The 13,086-nt window shown below is 48.7% G+C and overlaps 1 protein-coding gene across 1 annotated transcript; it reads left to right on the forward strand.

The window, feature by feature from the left end:
* The first annotated feature begins 2,288 nt into the window (after positions 1 to 2,288).
* On the forward strand, positions 2,289 to 8,608 carry CCDC70 (coiled-coil domain containing 70). Its single transcript, XM_084819181.1, has 4 exons — positions 2,289 to 2,303; positions 3,393 to 3,490; positions 4,974 to 5,099; positions 7,660 to 8,608. The coding sequence occupies exons 1-4, from the start codon at positions 2,289 to 2,291 to the stop codon at positions 8,606 to 8,608; spliced, it is 1,188 nt and encodes a 395-aa protein (XP_084675307.1).
* Positions 8,609 to 13,086: the final 4,478 nt, after the last annotated feature.

Raw genomic sequence — 13,086 nt, forward strand, 5'->3', positions numbered from 1 at the left:
CTGGGCCGGGACTGGCACCTCCTCCGTGAGGCAATGCTCCCGGCAGTAGGGAGATGCAAACTCCACTTGCCGAAGCCCCCAAGAAATCTGAGGGTTGTGCTTAGAGATCCAGGAAAAACTCAGCACGACTGGGTATAAGGGAACCTTAGCTAAGTGAAATTGAATCTGCTCAACGTGGGACTGGGTGCGCAGAGTGAGCGGAACTGTAATACAGGTCACCTCGCCCGAAGAGAGAGGATGCCCATCAATGGTCTGCACTGCGAAGGGGGCAGGAAGGGGCAGGGTAGGAATCCTGTGGAAGAGGGCGAAGGTCTCATCCATGAAACTAGTCGTAGCCCCCGAGTCCACTAAAGCTAGGGCCTCCACCCCACCCTGCTGTGAGGAGCAGAGGTGAACATGCAACAGCAGATGGGAGGGTGGGGGGGGTTGGGGAACGCACCCACCCAGTGGGGAGCTGACCCCCACACTGGAGGCCCTCAACAAGCTTGGGGGGCAGTCTAGTCAAGCCTGGGGACGAGGAGGAGGAGGAGGGGGAAAGAGAGGAGGAGGAGGCAGCGGAGCCATGGATTTAACTCGGCAGGTCTTGGAGAAACGCCCCAGGTTTCCACATCGAAAACATCGGCGCTCAGCTTGCCGGCGCTCAAGTTCCTCTGGCGGCAGTGAAGCTCGGGTAGCAGCCCCCAGCTGCATCGGGGTCTCCTCCACCCCCAGCGCCAGAGCGGGGGGTGGGGGAGGAGGCAGGAAACATGGGGGAATGGGAGGAGGTAAATCCCGGCCCCCGGTGCCCCGCCGGGTCTGCCGGCGCTCCTCCAGCCAACTATCTATCTGAAGGCAGGTCTGGATGAGCTCCTCCAAAGCAGGTGGGCTGGGCGTGCGCGCCAACTCATCTAAGATCTAGGGATGGCGGAGAATTTCTCCCCGAAACTTCGGGGGGCCGAGCGCCAACGTGTTCGGCCCCTCGAAGAAGTTTCGGGGAGAAATTCTCCGCAACCCCCGCCCCTCGCACCCCCCCCGGGACGGGACTTACCTTTGGCGAATGTCCCTCCCGGCGGCAGGTCCGGCCAGCGGTTCGGCGGGTGTTCGTCCGGGGCAGGAGCAGCAGCCGGTCTTTTGACCAGCTGCCGCCGCCGCCATTCCAATCAAAGAAAAAAAAACAAAAACGCTACTGTGATAGGCTACGTGACGATTAACGTAGCCTATCATGGCTAGATTTGCAAAGTCAGCCGTGATAGGCTACGTAAATCGTCACGTAGCCTATCACGGGTGTCTTTAAAAAAAAAAGCGCGTACGGATAATGGTGGCCCCCATAAGGAGCCGCCATTCGCGTTCCTTATTTGGTCGCTGTAGTCTACGTAAAGATTTACGTAGACTACGGCGAAAATAAGGGCAACGCTATTTGCGTTGCCCTTATTTTCGCCGTAGTCTACGTAAATCTTTACGTAGACTACAGCGACCAAATAAGGAACGCGAATGGCGGCTCCCTATGGGGGCCGCCATTTGCGTACGCTTTTTTTTTTTTTTAAAGTCACCCGTGATAGGCTACGTGACGATTAACGTAGCCTATCATGGCTGACTTTGCAGATCTAGCCATGATAGGCTACGTTAATCGTCACGTAGCCTATCACGGGGGCGTTTTTTTTTAAAAAAAAAACTTTTGAGTTTGTGGCCGGGCGAGGAGAGGCGCCTCCTCCCCGGCCTGAATTTCGGCCGGGCGAGGTGGGAAGCCTCCCCCCCGGCCTGAATTTCGGCCGGGCGAGGCGAGAAGCCTCCCCCCCGGCCTGAACTTCGCGGGGGGAGCAGCAAAGCGCCTCCCCCCCACCGCGAACAAGCTTCGAGGACAGGTAAGTGACTTTCGTCCACCCCTACTAAGATCTTGTCGTTCAAACCATCCAAAAACTGAGCCAGTAGCGCGGCATCATTCCATTGTAAATCCTGCATCAGCAAGCGAAAGGTTGTCGCGTAGCTGGAAACTGAGTCCTTGCCCTGCCGGAGGCGGCGAATCTCCCAAGAAGCCGTCTGCGTGTGCACGGGGTCACCGAAAAAACGTGCCATGGCTGTCACGAAACCTTGATAGTCCCCGAGCAGGGGGTCATTAATGAGCAGGAGTCCCGAAGCCCATTTAGCTGCCATGCCTGACAGTAGGTTAATGATGAAACCCACACGAACCTGTTCCGTTTAGAAATCCTCAGGTCTAAGACGCATGTACAGCTCTGATTGGGCCCTGAAAATCTGAAAAAGTCCTTTCTCACCAGAAAACGTCTCTGGCAACGCCACCGGGCACTTGCGGCATGGGGGAATTGGAGGTGAGGGGGGGTTGAAACGCTGCCTGTAGATTCTGCACGGCAGCCGTCAGTTGAGCCATCTGATCACGGAGCATCTGGTTCTCTTGCGCCAGAGCTTGCACCGCTGGGTTCTCGGCACCCTCCATAAGGCAATAGGAGAAGAGAGAGAGAGAGGAGAGAAAAAAAAAGAGGAACGGGGACCAAGCTGTCAAGGGCTCCTTGGAGGCCTCTCTCAGTCTAATCCAGTAGCCAAGTCCAGACACAGACAAAGGGATTCTTTTCAAAGCTTTATTCCTCTTTTACAACTTAACAACTCTACTGTTTGCAACTAGATCTGAGCAGCACAGTACCTATGCCCTACGTTGGAACAGTTGGTCCCCGTCTGAAAGGGAATTACTGGCAGACCCCTGAACTTAAGGACTAGGGAGAGTCCCTCCCCTTTTCCCTTGGATCCTCGGGGTGCAGCCGTTGTTTGCGCGCCAGCCGGGCACTGTGCCTCCTTTCCGCGCCCTCCATCTGGCGCCGCTCTCTGCGTCTGCGTCGCGCATCCACCAAGTCTGCTATCTATGCTCAGTCACTCCTTGGACTGCTTTCTAAACTAGGAATGTGGGTGGGAGGAATCTCCGTCAGCTGTGGGCCCTGGGAAAGAGGAGCGCGCTCCTCTCCCAGGAGTGACTGCTCTTCCTCAGAATCAGAACTACTCTGGGATTCTATGGGCTCAGTGTCCACCCTGACAGTTGTCTGGGCCAGAACGAGAGGCAGGCAAAGAAGCAGGTTGCAATGGGGAAGAGGAGGAGGAGCAAGTCCAGGGGGCACTTGTCAGTGGGGCCCTGCTGGGGTGTGGGACCTTTGCAAGTGCCCAACCATGCTTAGCTTTGAGGTTGGCCCTGGCCAACTGTTTAACTAAGCAGCATAATGAATAGACAGCTGCTTAGTTATATAGCTGCTTAGTTCGATAACAACGAATTGTTAGATTGCTCACAACTGTACGGTAATACTGAATACAAATTCCCTGAATTAGAAGCAATCCCAGGATGGCAATTTTGGATTACATGGTCAGGTTTTGGAGGGCTCTTAGGCAAGGGACCCTCAATGGGCCCCCTCCCTCAGGGGATGTACCTTCTCAACGCCATTGTCACCAGCTCCTTTTGCTCCCTATGTTTCTCTTCACTGCTCCCACTTGCTCCCACTTGGCAGCCAGACAGCCAGTGAGCAAGGCGGCCATGGCATCTCCTGCTTCTCCTTCTAACCAGCACCCTTGTCTGGGCCAGAATGAGTGGCAGGCAAACAAGCAGGTTGCAATGGGGAAGAGGAGAAGCAAGTTTGGTGGGCTGTGATCAGTAGGGATGCATGAACCCATCCCCATCCGGATTCTCCGGTTGCCTGCCCAGCTCCTGCCCCTGCTCATTGGTCCCCAGACCATGCTCGAGCCCCTCCTACACTCAGCGAGCAGTCTGCACTCACCCCGGTGGCCTCGTTGAGCTCCACGGTCGCCGGTTTTGAAAAATAAAGTGGTGATCCCCAAAAATGTGCATATTGGAGCGTGCGCAAAATGCGCACTTTGTGAATGCACATATTTGCACATGCATGAAATGTGCACTTCTGCAAAAATGTGCATTTTCATGCATGTGCAAATATGTGAATTTGCAAAATGCGCATTTCTGCATACATGAATATGCGCATTCACAGAAATGTGCACTTTTGCGCATATGCAGATATGTGCATTTTTGCAGCCACCATTTTATTTTTCAAAAAATGGCGACCACAGAGCTCACCAAGGCTGCTGGAGTGAGTGTAAGCAGCTTGCTGAGCACAGGCAGGGGGCGAGCGGGGCAGGGGCTTGGCAAGCGGGGCTCAGGGGTGTGGGCAGGGAGGGTTCTGCCCGATTCCTGGATGGAATCGGGAACCCATGCCACCCTAGTGATCCATGAACCCTGGTGGGCTTGGGCCCTTGGCCGGTGCCGAACCACACCTGCTTTCAAATCAATGCTGACTCTGTTAGTAGCACTAGCACAGGTCTAGATGGACCAATGACCAGACTGACCCTAAGGCGGCTTCCTGGGCTCACTGCTGTGTGCTGCTTTTCCGAAGAATCCCTCTGGCTTCTGCTCATAGGTTTGGGGGCAGCATCTCCCGTTCCTCGGGGAACCATGACTGCGCACAACATGACTGTGCACAAGTGTGCATTTCCAGCCCACAGACATGTCCAAGCATTTCAGAACAGTGTGGGGATGTTTCATGCAATTGAGGTCAGCAAAGGAAAGACATCTTTAAACTTCCTCAGCACTTTAAAAAGCAGGATCCTGCAGCTGCCTCAGGACAATTCATCCACATTTGAGTCCACCTTTACCAGGGAGTTAAAAGGGGGCTTTGCAATGATCCCCCCCCCCGTGTGTGTGTGAGAGAGAGAGAGAGAGAGAGAGAGAGAGAGAGCGAGCTGGGGGGAAAACCCTGGGGTTCATTCCCAGCTACAAAACCTTGGACTTCCTCTTTGATTCCTATGGTCAGCTCTCACTTCTGTCTCTAGGGACCATTGAAAATACCTTCTCAATGTGAACCAGAAAATTACCTCTCCAAACAATGAGATGGTTCTCTCTGTAGCTTTTTCAATCTCCTCTTCTCTCCCCCCTTTCAAACCACTCCGTTCTATCCCCCTTTTCACCTGCTTGTCAGTTTTTGTTTTCCCCTCAGTCTCTCAACAGTCGTGCTAGGGACAACCATTGTAGGGAAATCTGACCCTTTGGGGGCTCATCGGATTTCCCTAGAGCCCCTGGCTCAGCTTGCATTCAAGATAAATTTTGTGGGCTTGGGCGGAGGGTAAAATCACAATTTACACAAATTGTGGCTGCAATTTGCATAATTATGCACATTTCAGCAGTAATGTGCTTAATTTTACACAAATTGTGAGTGCAATCTGAGCAAATTAAGCGTATTACAGCCACAATTTGTGTAAATTAAGCAAATTGTGCCTGCAATTTTTGTAAATAGTGATTTAACCCCTCCCCCCCAACAACAACAACTGGAAAGCCGCAAGCTGGTCTGACTCAGTGCCGATCAAGTCAGACCAACTCGCAGATGACTGAGCTGGCATGGGGTGGGAGGTGAGTCACTGAAAACTCAGTGGATTTCACCCTGGACAGAATCCTCCAACAGCCCTATTCCATGCCACTGAGGCTCTTTCCCTGCAGAATTATTGTACTTGTGTGTAAGGATGTCGGAGAAATCCACAAAGATTCAGTGGTTCAAATTAAGGAACATTGGATGCTGCCTTATTCTGAGTCAGAGTCTTGGTCCATTTAGCCCAGTATTGTTGGCACTGACTGGCAGCAGCGGCTCTCCTGGGTTTCAGGCAGTATTCTTTCCTAGCCCTATTTGGAGATGCTGGGTCTATGAATCTGATCTACAGATTCCATAGAGAATGGGCTTTTTCCAAGTCACATGGATTCCATGGACAGTTGCTGACCATTTTTTTTTAATTGGGGGAGGAGATTGCGCTAATGCACATTAGCACAAGTGTGTATTAGCACTAATGTGAATTAGCACTAGTAGAATGACATTCTGGTAAAAAGAAACCAGTCCCATCAATGAGCAGACAATGGAGTGAAAGACCCTTGACAACCTGCAAACCACAGATGCAACGGATTTAACAACATCTGCACATCCCTACTTGTTTGTACCCTGGGGTTACCTAAGTCTACAGATTCTCTTGTGCGTGGGACCGTGGGTGGTGTGGTTTGGGCTACATACACACAAGCAGTGGAAGACATGGATGGTATTAGAAGGAATGATTTCTGAATAAATGCCTCATTCTGAGTGATCCCACATTAGATTTGTGGTGTGCTGGGTTTACACTTTGAGAGAAAGAGAGAGAGAGAGAGAGAGAGAGAGAGAGATTGAATTTAGTTTTGGACATCTGAAATTCATTTGTAGTGCCAGTAGGGATGTCAGGGAATTCTGCCATGGATCTCAGTGAAGCTGAATGCCAGTGCATTCGGCCCCCCGAAATCCATGGTGGAATGAAGCGCCCTGCCCCACCACCCCATGAAAGGCTCACGAAATGGAGCACTTACCTGGTGCCGTTTGTGCTGCTTTGTGAATGGTGGCTGCGGCCGCCAGTTGTGTTCCCTTTTTTTGCCGTGATAGACTACGTAAATACTTACGTAGCCTATCATGGCTAACGCAGGGATGCCATTTGTGTCCCTGAGGAGGCTGTGATAGGCTACGTAAATATTTACGTAGCCTATCACTGCAAAAAAAAACAGGAACACAAATGGCAGCTATGGTGGCCGCCATTTGCATTCCCATTTTTGCCATGATAGGCTACGTAAATATTTACATAGCCTATCACGGCCAAAAACATGAACACACATGGCGGCTACGGTGGCCGCCATTTGCATTCCCTTTTTTTGCCATGATAGGCTACATAAATATTTACATAGCCTATCATGGCCAAAAACATGAACACAAATGGCGGCCGCTGTAGCCGCCGCCATTTGCGTCCACAGGCTCCAGATGCCTGCGAATGCACCCAGCCGTCGGATCCGCGGAGTTGTTGTGGAGTGCAGCCGGCTGGGTTAGGATTTCAGGGGGAGGTGTGGAGCACCTCCCCCCCACCGCAAATCACCCCTGCAAAAAGGTAAGTGACTTTCGTACATCCCTAAGTGCCAGGTGTTTGATTTGCATTGTCTATCATGAATGGACTCTACAGGCATTAGTGAGCTAAAAACATCGAAAATAACATGGGGTGGGGGCTTGAATTTGGGGACTAGGGCATGACAGATTTCCTGAAAATGCATCATTTTTTTCACTACTGCCCTTTCATGTGATTCTGGTGGTGGCAACCTAAAGGCAATTGAGAGTGAGGTCAGTAGCAGGAAGCAATGCTTATTGCCCTGACGCTGGCATTTCCTGGACAAACAGCACCCAGCAGCAGAGAGATGGAATGGCCCCACTCATAAATGAGAACACTCCTTCCCCTGGTATCCTGAAGCCCCCATCAGCAAGTACAAGGGTTTGTGGTGGAGTCCTCTTCTACAATTGAGACTCCAGAGTCCAAGCTGGGATGTGAGAATGTAAGAAGAGCCCTGCTGGATCAGACCAAGGGTCCATCTAGTCCAGCATTCTGTTCACACAGTGGCCAACCAGCTGTCCCACAAGCAGGACACAAGAGCAACAGCACCGTCCTGCCCATGTTCCCCAGCAACTGGTATACATAGGCATACTGCCTCTGATACCAGAGGTACTAGTGACTCAGCCCCCTCCTCTGAGGATGCCTCTCTGAGTCATACTCTGAGAGTTTGTAGGTTCATGACTTCCTTTAGCAGCCAGCATGTCCTCCCCTTCTATGCTATGCACTTATTTATTCTTCTGCACACAGCTGTGATCAAATGGAGAATAGGAAGAAAAAGTTGGACTTTGCCCCCAGCTATGCAGATTCTCCAGACAAGAAAAACAGCAACAGTCCTCCTGCTGTTTCTGCTAACCAGGAAAGCTGGCACCACATGACACTCTTTCCCACAGGCCTGCAGAAGGAGATCATACATCGCCATCTGAAAGAGGAGAAAATGGTGCTGCAAGAAGAAATCAAGGCATTCTGGGATAAATGCAAAAACCTGAGGCTGGAGATCAATGTCTTCCGAGAGGATAACAAAACCAAGGCATTATGGGAGGAGATCCATGTGTTCAAAAAAAAGAATAGGGCTTTCATGGATGAGATCAAAAGCTTCTTGGAGGACAGCAGGATTTTCATGGATGAGATCAAGGATTTTGAGTCCAAAAAGATGGATCTCCAGGACAAGGTGCATGCGATTCAGGAAAAGATGGAGACATTCCAAGAGAAGATTAAAGTGACAGAGGAGGAAATTGCTGCCTTAGAGGAAAGGAATGAATCTTTCCGAGATATTGTCAAAGACTTCCAGTTGAAGAACAAGGAGTTCCAGGAGGCAAACAAGGGCATGCGTGAGAAGAACAAATCCCTCCAGGAGAAGATGGAAAACGTTGGAGAGAAGAACAAGGCCTTCTGGAAGGAATGCAAGGCCTTTTGGAAGAAAGACAAAACCTTCTGGGAAGAGGACATGGCCATATCCAGAGACAAAATGGCACTCTGGGAAGAGTATATAGCTCTAAGAGATAATGACCAAGACCTCCAGGAAGAAAAGGCAGGAATGTGGGACATGGTGGAAGCCCTCTGGGATGCAAAGTACTCCATATGGAAAGACATAAATGGGTTTCCAGAAGAACTGCAGCATGAGCTTGACCTTGACATTATAGAAAATGGTGCTGATGGAGATTACAGCAACCCATCTGGTGAAATGAAAGAGGTGTAAACAATGTCATTGATCTGGTTGACACAACCTGAAAGGCTCCTACACACAGAACATGAAACACATACACGGTGGCTCCTTTGACATCAAGACCTTAATAAAATCTTGATGGAACTTCAAGAAGATGTTTTTTCCTTACATTGGAGTGCTGGTTCACATGTAGACAGGCATCACTCAGTTACTTAGTATACACTTGATTGCTAGCAGCTGAAGCCCAGACTTGACATAATGCACATCCATGTATATATTTATCCCTATATTATTTCTAGTTTACCTGGAAGTAAGATCCACTGAGTTCCATGGGTAAGTTGGCTTTGTAGGATTGCAACCTAATTATTTACATTTATGTCTTTATGAATTTATGAATTTATTTATTTATTTATATTCTGCCCAATAACCGAAGCTCTCTGGGCAGTTCACATAAATCAAAACCACAGAATGCAGCATAAAACAATATAAAATATGAAAACTTAAAACCACAATATGACCAGAATAAAACCTAACAGCAAGCAGAAATTTAAAATGTAGATTTAAAACAACAGGAAATTAAAATGCTAAAATAAAAAAGGCCTTCACCTGGCACTGGAAGGAGTACAATGTAGGTGCCAGGTGAACCTCTCTAGGGAGCTCATTCCACAGCTGGTGAGCTACAGCAGAAAAGGCCCTTTAATTATGTCTTCCGTCCATCCCTGATCACCCTCTCTCCCTTTCCTTTCCTTCTCACCCTTTTAGCGGACTGCTGATACTGAACTTCTGATGCCTTGGTGAGGACAAGGGATGGGAGAAGCATGGATGCTCGAGCTTGCTGAAATTTTCCAAACTTTAATTCAAAGCTTAGTTTAGCTTGCTCCCATTCTCATTTGTGGCCAGTTTTTTGTTTTTTTTTTTCATTTTGTTCAAATGAGAAAAGGGCACATTTTTCAACAGTGCACACTTTTCTCTCATTGACTAAAGCAAGAATATGTGAATTTTTAAAAGTGTGGATTTTAAAAAATGCAATTTTAAAAATGCATAACTTTAAAATGTGCAACTTTAAAAAACTGTTAAATGCAACAACTTAAAGTTCACAATTTAAATGGCACATTTTAAAAGTTGTGCATGTTAAAGTAGTGCATTTTTAAGTTGTGCATTTTTAAAAAGTGCACATTGTTTAAAGTGCACATTTTGCAAACGTGAAAGCAAATTCAGGAATTTGAGAACATTTTTGAAGAATGCGTGCTCCCCATTCGTGGTTGCGAATGGGGCTTTTTCAAGTGATTAGCAAACAGAAATGAAATTCCCGTACACCCCTGCTTGTGAGGATGTGATGCTGAATGAATCACCTGGGGACAGAGAAGTTCAGTCTTTGTCACTTTCCATCTCTTTGAATGTCGCATTGGTTTAGTTCATTGCATTACACCCCCACACAGCCAAGCCACAGGAATGAAGCAAAAATATAAAGGCTATTTGGAGACTGGCTCAGCAGAAGGAGAATGCCTGTGTTAGTGGTATAGCTGGCCTGCTTAGAACTCAATGGAACACTGAATTAATAGGGATCCAGGCCACACATACATGTAGATAGCTTTATTTCTCATTGCTTGATGATTCAATGTGCTGTTTGTGCTCACTCACTGGCAGCTGGATATATGAACCGAGTCTGCAGAGCACTGAACCTGATGCAACATTAAAACATTACCTGTGGTATCAGATGTGTGGTGGTCTGTTTACACATGCAAAGCCCCACTTGACCAATTTCTATCCTGCCTATCAAAACCTTTCCCAGGGTATTAAATGCATGTTTTAAAACCAAGAACATAGTATGACAGCATTAAAAAAATAAAACCCCAAAATGCTCACTAAAACAAACAGCATATAAGCCAAAAGCAGAGATAAAACACAGTCTTAAAATGGCCAGGAAAAGTTTGTGCCTGCCATCAAATTATGATAACAAAATGGAGTCACCTGCAAGGGCTCTCTTGTGAGATAATTGCATAAGGGGGTGGGGGGTGCCACCACTGAAAGGGCCCGATCTCTGGTTGCCAACCAGTGTATCAGCAATAACAGGGCACCCAAAGGAGGTCCTCTTGTTATGATCTCAGTGAAGTGCTGGGTTCATAGGTGGACAAGTATGCTGGTTCCAAGCCTTGAAGGCAAGCACCAGCACTTCAAAGGTGAGTAGCAGCACTTTGAATAGGACCTAGAAATGGACCAGGAGCCCAGAGCTGGTGAAGTGGAGAGTACACCCATGCCACCGCTGCCACCAGCCATTGCCACTGCTGCACTCCCTTGCCGCTGCTTCTCCCTTCCATCCACCTACTGAGCCTGCCTGTCTGCCTGCCTGCCTGCCTGCCTCCCCACCACCGCATTATTATTGCCACCACAGTTGTCCACTCTGTGAATCCTACCAGAGGACGTGGCGGGAGGCGGAGCTCTCTGAAGAGAGCCAGTCTGGCCCAAATGCCTTGTTCTGAGGGGTCCTTCTTTAGAGCCAGGCATTGTGGGAAGGGTGTCCTTGGAGAATGCCTGATACAAGTAGGGAGGAGGGAGTTGTGGTGGCAGCAAAGGAAGGGAGAGGTGGGTTGCGTTCCTTATTTTGGCACGTCTAGTCTACGTAAAGATTTACGTAGACTACGGCGAAAATAAGGGCAACGCAATAGCGTTCCCTTATTTTCGCTGTAGTCTACGTAAATGTTTATGTAGACTAGACGTGCCAAAATAAGGAACGCAAATGGCGGCGCCCATGGGCGTAAATCGTTACGTAGCCTATCACAGGTGTGTGTTGTTGTTTTTTTACTTTACTTTTTTTTTTGCAATGGCGGCGGGGGCAGCCGGTCGGGAGACCGGCCGCCGCCCCCGCCCCTGACGAACTGCCGACGAACCGCCGCCGGGACCCGCCGCCGAGAGGGACATTCGCCGAAGGTAAGTTCCATCCCGGGGGGGGCGGGGGGCCGGCGGAGAATTTCCCCAACACTTTCGGGGGGCCGAATTCGTTGGCACTCGGCCTCCCGAAGATTCGTGGAGAAATTCTCTGCCAACCCTAGTTCTATTGAGACATTCTAAAGCTGAATAGGATAGACATGCGAGCGGAAGGGACCATAAGATTGTGGCGGATCTCAGGCAACTGAGGAAAGTGTCCAGTTTTTTGTATGTTCTTATAATGAATACGACAGTTGAGTTGCACAGCTCTATTTAGTCTTCATTGGCATCAAGTCATGATAAATATTTTATGCTATTAAAGCTGGCTTGTGCTGCCTTTCTTCTCCCGATGTATTTATCTCCAAAAGTGTTCGCTGTACAGCACACTCCTCACTGTGTCTACTTTGAAGCAAATCCCATTGAGTTTGATGGGTCTTGCACCTGGATAAGTTTGTACAGGGTCACAGCCTTAAAGTGCAATCGTGTACAGCAAGGGTGGGCACTCGGCGGCAGCCCTCAGGCAGCATGTGGCCCTTGACCTAATTTCAAAAGCTCTCTGCAAGCCATCCGTTCAGACCTCTGGCAAGAGCAATCTCCCCATATGCAGGAGTAAAAGAGTGAGAAGGGGTGTGTGTGTGTGTGTGTGGGGGGAGAGAGAGAGAGAGAGAGAGAGAGAGAGAGAGAGAACGATGCGTCAAATAGAGGGAAAAGAAGGTGGCCCCACCCTCTGCTGACATGAGGATCCTGACAGATAACTCCTGAGGAAATGTGACTCTCAACAGAAAAGGCTATACATGTCTTCTCAGAAGTAATCCCCATTAAGGGATATTTACCTGGATAAGTGTGTATAGGATTGCCGCAAACACACTTAAGAAGGGGTAAATCCCTTTGAATTCAAAGGGGGATTCCTTTTGATAGACCTCTATAGGAGTTCATTGATCATCAGTTTGGAAAAGACAGAAATAATAGATCTCAACTTCTTCACTTTACCTCTGGGCAAACCTTCAGGATGGTAATGCAGTATGAACACTGAAGCCAGCCTCTTTTCTTCTTTTGGATGGTAGTACCAAACATTATCATGGTATTAGTAGTAGGAGTTGTAGTAGTCTCATTGTTGCTATTGTTATTCTTATTGTTATTAAAGAGCTGGCAAGTTTGCCAGCTGATGACATTATAATTTAGCGGCAGTTGGTATCTGATTACTCTCAGAACATTTAAAAATCCCCATCAGGACAGAATATTGTTTTGGCAGGCCCATCCAGTTCGCCATTTGGGGTCAATAGCAGTCATTTGCAATCTGCATCTGGTCAGATTCAGATGCTGTTAGCAATAACACTGGACACATTCTGAAGCAGTGCATGCATGTCCCATCTATTTTTAACAGGGCTGAGTGACAGACTTAATGCACCCGTTGCAGTACAAGCAGACCGCAAGTCATGTTCAAGCAGTGTAGTAATGGCATATAATCATCATACTGCTCAAATCAGATGTTCCATTGTGGGATCGCTTCTCAGATACTGTACGTGGTGGGAAACATTTGCCAGTGGATGGTGGTGGCCGCGTCATGTCACTTATCTTCTAGACAG

This window comes from Heloderma suspectum, chromosome 12, assembly GCF_057233095.1.
Source record: "Heloderma suspectum isolate Gila_16-S chromosome 12, 16-S_ref, whole genome shotgun sequence".
Taxonomy (NCBI): domain Eukaryota; kingdom Metazoa; phylum Chordata; class Lepidosauria; order Squamata; family Helodermatidae; genus Heloderma; species Heloderma suspectum.